Source organism: Acanthisitta chloris, unplaced genomic scaffold (assembly GCF_000695815.1).
Source record: "Acanthisitta chloris isolate BGI_N310 unplaced genomic scaffold, ASM69581v1 scaffold5824, whole genome shotgun sequence".
Classification (NCBI taxonomy): domain Eukaryota; kingdom Metazoa; phylum Chordata; class Aves; order Passeriformes; family Acanthisittidae; genus Acanthisitta; species Acanthisitta chloris.
Genome location: NW_008670849.1, coordinates 26,231 through 41,214, shown reverse-complemented (window position 1 = coordinate 41,214; position 14,984 = coordinate 26,231). Strand labels below are relative to the sequence as shown.

Below are 14,984 nucleotides of genomic sequence, written 5' to 3'. Positions count from 1 at the left end.
GCAGTGCCGTAGGCTCGTTAGCGCGGCAAGCGCTCGCAAACGCGTTTCAGAGCTGCCTGCAACGCCTCGCCGCCGAAAACACGGCTCTGGGCAGAGCTGCCGGCGAACGTCTGCTCTGGAAAGGTCTCGTTACCTCTCCCGTGAGTTCGCCTGAGCTGGCCCTGTGCTGCTTTCCAGGGTGTTTCTCTTAAAAGTGCTCTAGTGTGCATTAAAACATCGTTTAATTTTGCACCTGCTTGTAGGTAGCGCCAGTGATCAGGATTAGGGTTGAAGGAGGGTGAATGAGCTGGGGAACGCAGGATGCAGCCGTGGCACACGTGCAGGCAAGCAGGTGGAGAGAGAGACGTGCCGCTCGCTTAATCTGGTGCACTTGGACAAAGCCAACTTCAGCGACCTTGCAGAACACCCTCCTTCCACAAACTGCTAAGTTCAGGGCACGAGGTCGTCTAGGGGAAGGGAAGATGAATGTTTTGTGGCACCAGGAGCCACTTGTGCTTTAGAACAGAAGCAGCTTGAGGCTTGGATGATAAACGTGGTATGTGGGCAGGAGAGCGTTTGTTATACAAGAACAGGCTCTATGCTGAAAGGTGCAGAAGGCTGCAAAATCAGCAGTGCCTCGAGCGAGTTTTCACTTCAGTGTTCTCTTCATGGGGGTGGAAAGGTGTCTCGGTCAGCCTGAGCCCTGGCTTACAACAGCACTGCTCAAGGACCAAGAGGCTAGCTAAGCTCAAACACAGTGGTATGCCCGACAGTCAAAATCTTGCCCTCCTCAAAATCCTGCACTGAAACAGAACACGTCCTTAGAACATAATCTCAAGGGCCTCACTTGTTGTCCATGTAGGCATCCACCAGCATATTCAGGGAGCCAGGCTGAAGAGGCCCAGGCTAACCTGTATGATGCACTCAGTCCCAAAACGTTTCCCCACATTCTGTCCAAGGATATAAAAAGTAGCACCTAGCAAATCCATACGAAGTAGCTTGAAGTAGAGATACTGCATAAACTTTAGTGTACAGATCTAGTACCTATATGGATAAGCTGTTGTTCAGGGAACGCCATTCAGACCAGTTCATGTAGCCTGAGTGTACATGGCCCAGCCCATGTACGTGTACATGCCCATGTACACATGGATCAGACCTGATACAGTCTTACAGTGGAGATCACAGAACTGACTGCTGAGCAGCTCTGCAGAAGCTGCCTTGGGTCTGGTGAAGCCAGCAGTGAACTACAGGAGTTAATTACCAGTTGGTGCCAGGCTAGGTCTCATGGGGACATTCAGCTGAAATCATGCTCTCTTCTCTTATACATAGTTGGCATTTCTGAGCACCCTGAGTCACAGAGAACAGGCTGCATGCTTTCAAAGCAAACAGAGCAATGCAATTACATTCTGATCTATTCATGCTGCAGGAAATCAGAGGTTTTCAAACTGCAGTCGTGGACAGATGCAGGATCATGCTTCACATAAAAATCAATTAAGGAAGTTCATTGTCCTAGCGTCACTTTTCCATGGGTAGGTTTTCTTTTCAGTTGCTTTGGGTTTTACAAGTCAATCTCCACCACTGGTCTTTCCAGAACTTAAAACTACCTTGAAAGAGTATTGTTTTCTGCTGCAATCACAGTAGAAATTGGTAAACAGTAGCTGTGTTGCTCCTGAAATGTAGTTAAAACCAGCTGTGCCCAAAAATCAGTGGAACCATCTCCAGAGTAAAAAAGAAGTAAAATTTTTTACTAAAATTATTTGTTTAGCCATTTTTTTATATACATAATTGTTATATTTTAGGAAAAATTACTATATGCCTGTTAGGTCAACATGTTTATGTTTTAAAAAAAATACTTAGTTTTCCTTGAAAATACTTGCTAGACCTGAAAAATGGAGAGCATAAGCCTTTCACTGGAATACCAAGGCTTATGAAGAAAACAACAGCTTCTTGTCCAGGCAAGTCTTACTCAAGATGGAGTTTTTTTGCAGCTGCCTCATAAGAATCTGTTAATACCCAGTGCTAGAATGGTGGAGTGAACAATGACAGTGGATGCACAGGGAACATCCACCATCCTTTGTCAGCATATATGAGAAAAGACACATTGCATAAACAAAAGCAGAAAAAGAAACAAGAGGCCACAGTGACTATTCAGTGCATGGAGGCAGGACTTCCATTTCCCAGGTCAAGTAGAGCACCCAGAGAAGAGTTTGGTTTGACCCTGGATCGTTAGTACAGGAATTAGATTGAACAGGAAAACTGAGAAAGTATTCAATTCCATGGTTATCAAACTCAAGTCACAGTAAGTTTAACATGTGTCAGAAAGGTTCCCTTGATACTCAGTATGATTTTTTCTCTTTTTTTATTCCAATATTTTCCAGTTCTACACTTTTATTATTTTCAAAGTCCAAAAATGTAAGAAAAAAGTAAGTCTTGGGTTATTTTTATTTTCAACTGTATATGTCAGAGATAGCTTTAGAACAAGCTAACATTACTGTGGTTCAGGTGTATACAACTGGTACAGTTCAGTAGTACATAAACAACTCTAAAACAAATGCACCATAGAACTTAAATTACCGAAAAATAAACAATATTAAACTATGTAGAGCAGTAGGTAAAAACAATTACCTTAAGGTCTTGCACACTGAAGAAAAATAACTAATTATGATTGAAATTGTGAAGCTCTAATACAGGTTATTGAGATATATTACAAAGAAACTTGAAAAGTTGTTGTCACATTTTGGTTTTGTTCCAGTGATGTACAGTCATGTGAAATCTTACATCAGTTTTTCATGAAATTAACATCTGCTTACTTTAACTACAATATTTCATAAGTTTGTAACTTTTTTTTCTGGTGGGTTTTTGGCTGTTGTTTTTTTTTTTAAAATTCTTGAAAAACTTGCATGTAAAAACATTTAAAGTAAAATAATGCTGCAGGTTTACAGATTCCTTATGGATTATAGGAGCAAAAGCAGTCAGGAAGCTGCAGTGTTTTTAACATTGGTAAACAAATACTGGATTAAAGTGCAACAGTCCCTCTGACAGCACACCTGCTCTGTGCTGAACGGAAATCTTTTCATCTCTGCAGAGAAGCAAAGAAAAGTTTCAGTGTCAGGCATGTTTCTCTCGAAAGTCAGTGATAGCCTTCCAGAGCGTGCACAGCATTCCTCCTCTGCAAGGAAAAATCATAAAGACACTCAGGTACAAAGATATTCTCTGGCCTGAAAGCATTCCAATTTAGGTGCTTTCTGATTTTCTTGCTCAATGAAATGAAACTCAGTGGGAAGGCTGATCAAAGGTGAAATTCAACATGCAATAGTCAAGTAGAGAACAGAGTCCTTTTCTGATTACAGTACAGGGTGATCTTTCTGCCTGTTGTCTGGAATTCAGACTTCCGGTCCAAAGGACCTGCATAACCCACATATCTCACTTCCAACAGGATGAAAGTGTCAACTAGGAAAAAAATCTTACCACCTGCCCTTTTTCTTGTAATTTTTAAATTATTTTCAAACTGAGCACACACACAGTGTTTGGTAACTCCTATTGTTCCTACTTAAAACTTGGTTCCGCAGTGAGTGACCCATACACGTGTCAGGTTTAGGTGAAATCTAGTGTTAGCTGCAGTTCATGAGTAACATTTCTGAAGTCTGATGATGATGATCAACTACTGAAGGTTTTGCCATTGCTACCTTTGGAACTAAAAGCAAGGCTCTAGTGGGATAACCAGTATCTCCAGGTGTAAGGTAAAGGCTTTACCTTAAAATTTTTGCCTTTAATAGAAAAAGCTTATTTTAAGATGTAAACAGTATCAGCTGTGTAGCAGGGATGCATCAGTATACATCCATCAGTAACATGGAAAGTGTTACTTATTTTAAATTAATACTGCACAATCCAGTAGAGACTTAGTTATTTTCTCCTGTAACAAAGCACAGCTCCTGCTCAGCACAGTTCATTTAACTGTGAAGCATTACCTCAGTCTCAGGCATTTCAGATCATCTCGTGTAACATAGCAGAGAACATCTGTTAATGTATAGTCTTCAGCCAAGAACTGCAAAAAGAAGTTTAAATGAACATTTTGTTAGAAATATCATTTAACTTCCTAAGCTCATCTTCTTAAGATCGTCTGCCCTTAAAAACAGAAAGTTAAGTTTGGAAGAAACCTAAAATTGGGCTAAAATGTGGTACATGTAACCATGTAACAGATTAATCCATATTATTTCGAGAAATACAGTGAAGCTACTTGCAGTTTACACTGTATACTGTCCATGGCATACCAGGCACAACTTGAAAGCTGTAATGCTTCTACAGCTACTCAAAACTTTTGTCAACTGACATTTCTGTTGTTACCACTGATCTCTCAGAATCACAGACTTCAACGAGCACAAATTAGAGCATAATTAATACCACATTTAACCCAAGAGGAAATTAAAAACAACAGTTAAGACCCACCTTTGCAAAAATGGCATCTAGATTTGATGTAATTGGATTTGGAGGGACCTTTGATCTGATCTGTAGGAGTGATAACTATATGCAGGTTTTTCTAAGTCATCTGAAATTCTGAGATGCTCAACACCTCTAAAATTATATAATTTGCTGCAGAGCAGACAGATCTACTTCAGGATATTTCACCTCAGCACAGTTAGCTAAGAGTGAACATGCACCTTATGTCCAGGGTATCATCATCAGGAACTGCTACAGTGTGTAAGACACTGAAAAAGCAAGTGTGTGTATTTACCAGGACATTTTATTCCCTTATTCCTAATCAGATTTTGGAACTATTAATAGTACTGTATTTTTATGAAGGCCTTCATATTCATGGCTTTTTCCTGTCCTCTGAAAATAAATTATTCTCTCAAAATGTGCTAAAGTAATTAAAAAGGTTTGTTATCTTTGAGTCACAAAACAGTACTGCAGCTGTGCCAGAGTGTGAACAGAATCATTGCTACCTTGTTTATCGTGGCCTCATCAGCTCCATGAACTCTCAGCCAGTTTATGAGATCAGGGTCTTCGGTTCCTGTGCCAGTGGAATGACGATGACAGACGGACAATCCAGGAATATCTGGAACAAGCATTTTTGAAGCAAGGTTTTGTGTTGCCAAAGCAACCTCTTGTCATTTTTGACACATGAAGCACTGTCTTCAGTGAGCTTTCCCTTCAAGCTTAGAATACCAATATCCCCATAAACGCAAATGTCAATTCCCAAAGAACACAATTAAAATTTATAGACAAGTCCACACTCATTACTCAGCTGGGGTACAGTTTAAGTAATGCGAACACTGATACAGATATATTTTTCGGCCCTCTTCAGAAAGTATCTTTACTAGTACAAGGCACATCAATTTCACTGTCACTGTTTCTACACTAAGGTTGTCACATCAATTTACCTGAACCGTTCAGTGTAACTCATGCAATTGGTGCATAGGCAATGCCTTAGATTGAGATCAGCTGCTTTTGGGAAGCAACACTTCTTTGAAGCACTTTACATGGAAACATCAAACTGCATTAGCATTTTCACCTTCTTCAGGGCAGATACACAGCAAACTCTGCTTCCTTCAGTAACCTTTAAATTGTATTTACATCTCACAGATTAGATCCTCTAACTTTCAGTGTAACAACTGGAACAGTCTGTAATGCATGCAACACATACCTAAACATACTAGGTTATCCTCTTCAGAAATAATATTTATTCTGTGGGATATGAGCCTTGTACTCTTCCATTTAATCACAAACAGAAATATTTAAATCATACCATTCCTTGTACTGTGATTAACGAAGTCAGTAACTTGTTTCCACATTGTTATTTCAAAGCAAACCCTACCAGGAGCAGCATAATAAAGCATCTTTGCTGAGACTGGCTCATTAAAAGCAACAGAAGTTTAGCTGGCACTGTTTCCTCTGTAGGCAGTATGAAACTTTTCCTTGAAAATTCTTCTCACCTATTGGCTGTGATCGGAGCCGTAGGTTTCTGATCTCTTGATCTTTTTCTTCTATAGCTTGATGTAAGAGGACTTGAAATTCTCTCTCCTTTTGAACCAACTCCTCCAATAACCTGTGAAGTAACGAGACAGAAGCACACATTTAAGTAGCTTCAGATTATCAGGAAAGCAAAGATATTACTATAGTTAAACTGGAAACCTTCCTGACAAAGACAAGGACAGACTTCTTCAGCTTTCATAGGAATATTCTTTCGCTATAGATTTATTATGACCTGCATCTAGACATTCATTGGTTCCTAAAGCTATAGCTCTAAAAAAACCCACCCCAGACACACCAGCCTCCATATGCACATTCACCCACTAAACAAGTGGTATGGTACGAAATTTCAGTGGCATTTCTACAGCTAGCATTCTGTTCTCAACAAAACTGTATGACTGAGAACAAATATCAAAGTTTTTCATAAACCAAGGGCTAAACTTTGTCATGCAATCCCATGTAAGGAAAAATGCCAGTTCACATCTCTCCAGCAGACATGGTATGGCAAAGGTATGGCAAGGACAGACCTGCAATGAAAATGTGGTGATGCATTTCTTAAATGTGGAAGATACATTCTCAACCACACAAGGGCTGTCCCTTCCTCACATATGAGGCACTTTATGCCCACCCTTCTGTGTTATTGAGACTGAGAAAAGAGTGCAGACTGATACTCTGTCCAGACAGGTCACCTTTCAGTTAACTTTCTCCTACTGTATCTATTCTGGTTGAAAAATGCCTTCAGGGCCAATAAAATACTAAATTATTTTCTCCTGACAACTGCTTGCTGCTTATGCTAATAAAGCTTTCATTAATATTTAAACAACAAATTTCTGCATGAATAACTGGGGGTTATTACTTGGCTAAAGGTTTTGCATTTCAGAAGTTTACAGAAGCAAAGCACTAGCAAAAAATACCTCAACAAATGGATCACTTCTGAGGCTACTCCCCACCATAAACTTGTGAAGTAAAGTGAGTCAATCTAAAATATTTAGGTATTTATTTGTATATATCAATAAGGCAATCAAAATATTTCTCAGTGGTCACGCGTAAAAAAATTATAAGAACTCAAAAATATCAGTACTTCATTAGAAACAGTACAGTCTAATGAATTAGTCTAATTACGACAACCTTGGACACATTTAAAAGTAAAGTGCAATTGAACATTTCAACTGGAACTCTGACTCGAAAGAATGTTCTACCAGTATCATGACTGTCTTACTGAAGACATGTTCTCTTTCTATCAAGGTCCTATTCAAAATATACCAAGGTCAGTAGGAAATCCAATGTCCAATCAGATGCTGCAAAAGCTACATATCTGCTTTAAACAGACTATCTGGTATATTTTAATGAAAAGAAAACAAAATACAGAGAAGATTATTTTGATAAAATAATGGAGACAGACTTGTCTCTGACATTTCTTAAGGAAACAAAAAAACCTCAAAAGGTTCAAAGTGGAATCCATATATTTCTGAAAAAAAAATTCAATAGCCACGTTTTGGGCTCATTTCTTATCTTAAACAACACACCTATTTTTCCCATTTTTCTCTGATGAAAAAAATATGTTTAATAAAAAGACAATGGCTCCTGGAAAGCACAGATCCTGCTGCAGTGAACTCTGTGCACAAAACAAGTCTGAAGCAGTTTGCTCGTGGAGTTCATATGTGGCTCTCAACTAGCTTGAGTTCACTCCCCAGAAATAACTATAGAAAAGAACAGCAAGTTCTGCCTTACTGGAAACAAAACATAACACCATTCTTCAGTCATACAGAGCATAGGAAGGAGAGAAAAAGCAGAAGTTTGGCAGCAAGCCAGTCTCTCTCAGACCTTCCTTGAAAGGGCACCTGAAGTCTAGACTGACCTTAACTTGCATCACAATTGTTTTGAAATTAATAAAGCTAATATAAGTGACCAGTCACAGACAAACAATGACCATCATTTAAATGAACACCTTGCAGTGCTATGGAATTTTGACACTGTCACTAGGAGTACAGCACAGATATTTTAAAAGCTAAACAATACCTACTGTCACAAGTAGGCTAGTCTCTGTCTCCTATGTCCAGACTTACCTGCTTGTCTCTAATTTTAGCCTGCCCAGCTGGACACTCAGTGATCTGTGAGCAGCCTGGGAGTCATGGGATACTGTAGAGCTGAGTGTGCTAACACCTGAGGTAGCTACTGCATCTTCCATGACAATGCAAGGCTGTTGGATGGTTTGGTTCTGAGGCTGTTCATCCTGATCTTCTTCAACTTCTACATCATCTTGATCTGCTGTATCACTTTCAGATGCAAGACTAAAATGTGGCCTCAATTCTGTTAAAATGTAAACAAAAGACAGTAAAGATGTTAAACATTAGTTAAACATTAAAACAAAAGCAGATCTAAGTGACAGGCTACAGATCATCTTATAGCTGATGATATTATATAGGGGTTTAAGACCACTCAAAACACAACAGCATCATAGTTTACACAGATTATTATTCAGCCTATCAAATGTTCAAAAGCTCTAAAACACAAACATTTGGAGGAATATGATTCCAGATTTGGCTAGCATTTCACATCAAATTGTGTTGAAGTATTATATGCAGCACAGATTCTTTCTTTTGCTTAATTCCATTTTCAGTGGTTTGTATTTTCTTATGTGTCTGACCTAAAATGTTTTATTAAACAAATAAACATTATTTCCTTTATATCCAGCTATTTTTGCTGTTGCCATTCTGGAAGATTTCACATTCTCTCGCTATAGGAATACCATGTTTACCAAAAAATTATATCCAAAGATATAGAGAGGAAATTACAAACAGAGCCCAGAACACTTCCCTTCTATTTATCAGAGAGAACACTGCCTATTTTGTAATGATGCACATCCACAAAACAACACAAAGCTATACGTGTGCTCTGGTTTCTGTTATTGCCTGTTTAAACTACCTACCAGAGCGCACCAGGTATGCAAGATATGTACACAAGATCTTATACTCCTACATTACCTATTATTGCAACATCTGTTTGTTAATTCTAACCAGTAATATAAAGCTTTTTTCCTTCCTTCAATTGTGACTTCTTATTGCTGAGCCCTCATTTTAGTCTCCTCACACTTGGTTTTTACCCTTTCTGCTGAATAACTAACAAGTAGATTTCTCTTCTTTACAAAATGAATATTTGTTCCTTGATCTGTTTCCTCTTCATTTCAATGCTACATACCTTTGCCAAGGCTGAACATGCTAAGATCAACAGAGCTGTGCTTCTGCTAAATTAAAGAGAGCAGATTTACTGCATAACAGTTACCCAAATACTGTTAGGCAAATATGCCTGAATTTGCTTTGAACTTCTGTTCTTATTAGCATGGTGCAGAACTTCTTTGGCATTATTCACCAAAAGGAGTATAACTGTATAAAATCTGCTTTGTCCCACTCCTAAAACATCCTATAACTTTTAGAAGTGTTAAGGCCCGAGATAGATCTTCATATAATTCATAGGAGGAAAAAAAAAAAAAAGAGACAAAGGCAAGGGAAAACAAACAGATGTAGGGTAAGGCAAACAGGGAAGAGGCAGATAATCAGTGCCTGAAAGCTACTAGGGCACAGAGGCTTTTGTTTAAGCTTGACCACGTACAATTAATGCTGATACTGAGCTGCATGGGGAAGAACAGTTTATTAAAGAAGAATTCTACAGTACTCCTATTATACAGCAATAAAGTACATGCATTTTAAAGGTGTTTGGCAGTCTAATCAAAAGGCAGATTTTCCTTCTGATTTGAAAGTAACACAGAAACTCTATTTATGTTAAGGGTATGGAAAATACCAAGAACTTTTGTTGGAACTTTCAGATCCCCTTATTGATAATTTAAGGCTTAACTGACTGCAGAAAACAGGAACATAATTATTCTGACTTCAGACTTAGAGCATGAAATCACAAATTTGAAAATATCACCATTAATTCCAGTATTAGAAGTTAAGAAGCAGCAGAGAAACTAGCTCTGGAAATAGGTAGATAACTAAGAGAATGGGCTACAGTTTGTTCTAAACAGCCCCCTGCCCTCAGTGCAGCCAGTGCATTCTACTTCCATAATATTCAAAATACAATCTTCAAACTGCAGCCTCTGCAGACTCATTTGTTTAGTTTGGCTTTTTGGAGAGTGTTTTGGGGCTTTTTTGTTTGTTTGTTGGGTTTTTTTGGCTTTGGACAGCTTGTGAACAGGTGCAAGAGAAACTTCCAAGCGCTCCTGAAAGCGCATCATTGATCTACACTCTGCAAAACACCTTCCAGAATTGGCCTGTGCTGGTAAGAGGTCTGTCCTTTGGATTTCAAGGGCAACATTGTGTACCTCAAAAAATTAGGTCCCAGAGCACCTTAGCCTACTACCACTCATTACAGAATCATTTAGATTATGCATCATGGAAAGGTGGTTTCCAGAAGTGCTTAGTTTTTGAATTGCGAAACAGACAATGAGCAGGAAAAAGGCCATTGTGCATTTCAAAATCTCAAGTGAAGCATCATAATCACCACTCTAAAGCTTGTTTAAAGAGATCAGCTGATAAATATTTGCTGAGTATTAAGAAATGACTCACCTGGAACTAAAATTGTTATAGCAGTCTGCACAGCTTTTCTGATTATGCTGTCCAGTGCAAACATCCAGTGTGGCTTGATGTTATGATTTCGGAGAACTTTATTGACCTAGTAACAGAAAACTGAGTTCAGATATTACATCCTCTCAACTTAAAACTATCATATATGTCAGCATTATAGAAAGTGTTTAAACTTAGAGATCCTGTATCAAAAGAGATGATTAGAACTTTGCCAACTTTCTCTGTTTTATTATCAGGCATGCACTATTTTTTATTTTATCAAGTGCGAGTTCCTGTCTTAGATGATTTTTGATGGATGGTTGGGATACTTAACTTTCATGGCTGCAGAGAGAAATGTAAGAAGAATGCAACCCAGACAAATACTAAGGACCATGTAATGAAAGGCTTATAACTGAAGCTAATTAACCTTGTTAATTTTTTGGCATTGTTTTCACTGCCTACTCTGAGCAGTACTATTTTAAAGTACAATTGTAGGAAATATCAAAGAACTAATGTAATGCCATTCCTTCTTAATTCAGAAAATAGTCAAATAATAGTTAAACAGTCAGGGAACTTCATTTGTGTGCTGTACCATTTTCTCTTTTCTTCTGCTTTTTACTTTGTGCAATCAGATAGTTTTCTACTCTGGGTTGCTCCAAAGTGCCTACAGGCCTGCTTTCAAACTGCTTTTAGCCATGTTCCCAGGTGCCTCTATGGGTGCTCCATGCCACTTGCAAGAATGACTCTACCTCAGGGGAATTGTTATCCAACTCCCAAATGACAGGGAAGAAACAGACAAGGTGACACTGCTACAACTAAATGCCTAGTGGCAATAGCACAAAACTGTGCTGTTTTCAAGGCAGGGAAGCAGTCCAAAGCAACAGACTCTGCAGGAGCAGAACTTGAGCAGTTGCATTAAGAAACAAATATAACTGTATTTAGAAAATTATCGAGTTACTCACAGCCTTAAAAAAAAAGGAGAGACTACTGAATACGTGGCAAAAAGCTACTTTACTCTTCCTAAAAAAAGGGTTAGTTCAATTCCTTCACATTGTGATAATCTCTCTGTAAAAAATGACTGGAGTTACACGAATGATGCCTTCAGAGGATATGTAAAAGTTATTTTCACTGCCCCAAAGCAACAGTATTCAGAAATGCAGTAATTAATCTAGGTACCTGTACTGGGTTTGGCTGGGATGGAGTTAAATTTTTTTTACAGCAGCCCACATGCTGCTGTTTCAGACTGGTGACTAAAACAGCCTTGATAACACATCCATGTTTCAGTTATTGCTGAGCAAAACTTACACAATATCAAGGCCTTCCCTGTTTCTTACTCTGCACCACCAGTGAGTTGGCTGGGGGTGCTCTAACGTCTGGAAGGGGACATGGCTGGCACAGCCGACTCAAATTGACCTAGGAAATATCCCTTTCCATGTAGTATCACTCTCAGCAATAAAACTAGGGGCTAGTTTTTCCAAAGGAAACATTGCTCAGGGATTGGCTGGGCATCAGTCTGTTAGTGGTGAATGATTGCTTTTGCATCACTTGTGAAGTTTTTTCCCCTCTTCACTTATTAAACAGTCTTTACTTTGACCCACAAGTTTTCTCAGTTTGGGACGTTCAGATTCACTCCTTCATCCTGCGGGAGGGAGTGAACGAGTGACTGGGTCGGCGCTTTCCTCTACCTGCCAGTCAGGGTCAGCCCAATGCAGCAGTACCTGTGTCTCCCCAATCCTATTGCCAATGGCCACGAGATGGCACTTGGACGCTGTGCTTGGGCTTGGAGAGCTGTCAGCAGTGCCAGGGGAGCCTGCCCCGTGCCCCACACGTGGACAGCAGCTACCCAAGGACCGGCCCACTGCCCCTCTGAGGCAGCACAGCTCCCCTCTGCAGGCTCTCTGCACCTCCCCATACTGACTGCTACCAAGACATCGACATGTTTAGCTAGGTGCAGCCTGTCTGAGAACTGAAGAACCAAGATGCAACTTTGTGGAGAACACAACAGTCACTTCAAGCAGTATCTCAGTCTCTGCAAGATCTGACGCCTTGTTACTGTTCTGGATTTCAGTGTATTACTATAGAAATCTACTGTATGTCCAAAAGAATTCCTAATGGAGACATATAAAGCAATTTTTTCTTTTGAACTTCCTGTGGGCTTAGTTAAATAATAGAAAGATAGTAGTGAAAGAGATATTTATCAGTTAAAAACAGCAGCTTGTAATGATGAGGTTAACAAGAGGTAATTCTTTTGATAAAAATGCAACTCAGGCAATTACCACCAAACAACTGATGCCCAACAACATCTCTTATCGGAACACCAGCACAGGTATTTGCACTATTCCTCTCTCCATTTTTTTCTTGACCTTGTATGCTTTTTTTAAATTCCAAGTGTCAAAAGAGTATTCATATGAGGTTAAGCAGAACGGAGAGCTGAAAGTATACTCACAAGAATCAAAGAGAGAATTTTGATTTGTAGGAACCTCTCTCACAGATTCATATCACACATTAGGTTTATTAAAAAACTATATAATTCTTGTTAGTGGAGTCTATGCAACAGTTTACATACTATGTCATCCTTCCTGACAGCTCTTTTACTTGTCAGAGTGCCCCAGGTTTAAATGCTAACAGAATCATCCACCTCAAATACCTAATTGGATCATCATTTCATTTTTACTACATGACTTCAGTCTGGACAAGTGATACTCAGCACAACTGCACCTGCCCATGTTCATTATTCATCTTAATCATTAAGATTAACTGCTTGTGAACTGACATTTAAATACATAGGTTAAGAAGAAAAAACATTTGTTTTCTGCAAACTAGCTACTTAAAGGCTATCCATGTGTGCATTTGGTTGCTCAATGTAGGAAATACTAAATTTAACAGTAACTATTGATAGAAAAGTAACCTTTTTTAATTCCTTCTTATCCTGCTTATTACAAATTGAAATTAAAATGTCTAGTTTGGCAGAAAACTGCTATTAATCAAAAATACTTGAATAATAATTCAATACAATTTTACAAGGTAGAGAGACTACTATTGGTGGCATGGAGTGGTTTATTGCATTGGTTTATAAGATAAGTCAAGTTCAAGAAACTGCATTTATGTAGGATAAGCCTGACATGCAGTGTTGGTCTTATTTACCAGAAAGCCCTCTAAAATGAGACACATTTAACAAGGCTTTCCTGCTTTAGTATTATGACATGATATTCACCCAACTATGCTGAGCCTTCTAGATCTTTCATCAGCAAAAACTCAGTAATTGTGTTCAGAGTTTGTGTCCTGCCAAAGGATCACATGGCAACCAAGCCAAGTCATGGCTGCAGGCTGGGTTTTTGTTATTACAAGTTCAAAGCCCTCGATTATAATTGTTTCAGTAACTGTTTGGCAGTTAAGTTCTGTTTGCTTCTGGCTTTTGGTTTTTTTTGGGGGGTAGAACGGGCACAGTTTTGGTGCACAAATTTCTTAGTAAAAATGACAACTTACAGCATCTTGAAAACCAAACAGCACCAGCTGCACCTGACTGATACCATGGCTGTCAAAGTCTAACTCCAGCTTCAGTTTTGAAAGAGTGCTGGCGATGATTTTGCGATCAGTGGACCGTACAAACTCTCTGAGGCTGGAAACGAGCGTTGTGATATGTTCCCATTTTAGCTTGGGTTCTTCAGCTCCCTGGTAGAAGAGAGAGGAAAAGAAATAGTTTTGATAGTCATCTTTGGAAATGTATACCAAGAGGGACTTTAGTAAATAACTTCAGTTGGCAATATGGATTTTCAGAAACTTGACTGCTATGGTCAAGGGAAAGGTGCAGCTGCAGGTCAGGCAATGGTGCAGCATAACTACAGCAGCACAGAGCCCTACTGCTGAGCTCCCTGGTAATGCAGGAAATTTGATGAGCAAGTAGCTGACTTCATTTTATATCAGTTGCTGAAGAATATATGCACACTGTAGTCTGTATGTCTCTTTGTACAGGAGTGAAAATATATGAATGAATATACCATGCAATGAATATTACAAATTACTCTTAATTGCAAACAAACATGTACTTTGCAGTGCCTCTAATTTCTGCCTGCCTCAGAGAGACAACATGCAAAGTACCACAGCAGTATTTTAAAGAAAGGATTAGTCAAAGATATGCAGGAGACTCAGGAAGGGACTAGCTCTTTCCTGCATAAATTCCTAATTTCCCTTAATATGGAACTTCTACACTTAGTTATTCTTAGAGCAGGTCTACAAAGGTATCACCTTTCTATTATAAATATTCATATGCCTATTTTTAAAAGCTTTTGTGTTTTTGCATGAGCTACCAAAGTAGCAAAAAGCTCAAAAGCATTCATCAGAATTACCAGCATAAGTAACCAGGAAGCAGAGGACTATATTTGCTCTCTTAAGTAAAGTTATGCCAACTGAATGCAAATTTCAATTCCAAATGAAGCCAGAGTTGTTGTTCAACATGATGTATTAGATGCTTAT

At 38.9% G+C, this 14,984-nt stretch overlaps 1 protein-coding gene across 1 annotated transcript in view; it reads right to left on the bottom strand.

Annotated features, from left to right (window-relative positions):
- Positions 1-3,051: 3,051 nt before the first annotated feature.
- MAP3K5 (mitogen-activated protein kinase kinase kinase 5) overlaps positions 3,052-14,984 on the bottom strand; it is a gene marked incomplete at its 5' end in the record, with an annotated part of 35,828 nt that continues 23,895 nt past the window's right edge. Inside the window, 7 exons of the mRNA XM_009073835.1 lie at positions 3,052-3,148; positions 3,948-4,024; positions 4,923-5,035; positions 5,913-6,025; positions 8,016-8,259; positions 10,515-10,620; positions 13,998-14,183. Of these exons, the coding sequence (XP_009072083.1) occupies positions 3,088-3,148; positions 3,948-4,024; positions 4,923-5,035; positions 5,913-6,025; positions 8,016-8,259; positions 10,515-10,620; positions 13,998-14,183 (900 nt within the window). The remainder of the gene's footprint in view (positions 3,149-3,947; positions 4,025-4,922; positions 5,036-5,912; positions 6,026-8,015; positions 8,260-10,514; positions 10,621-13,997; positions 14,184-14,984) is intronic.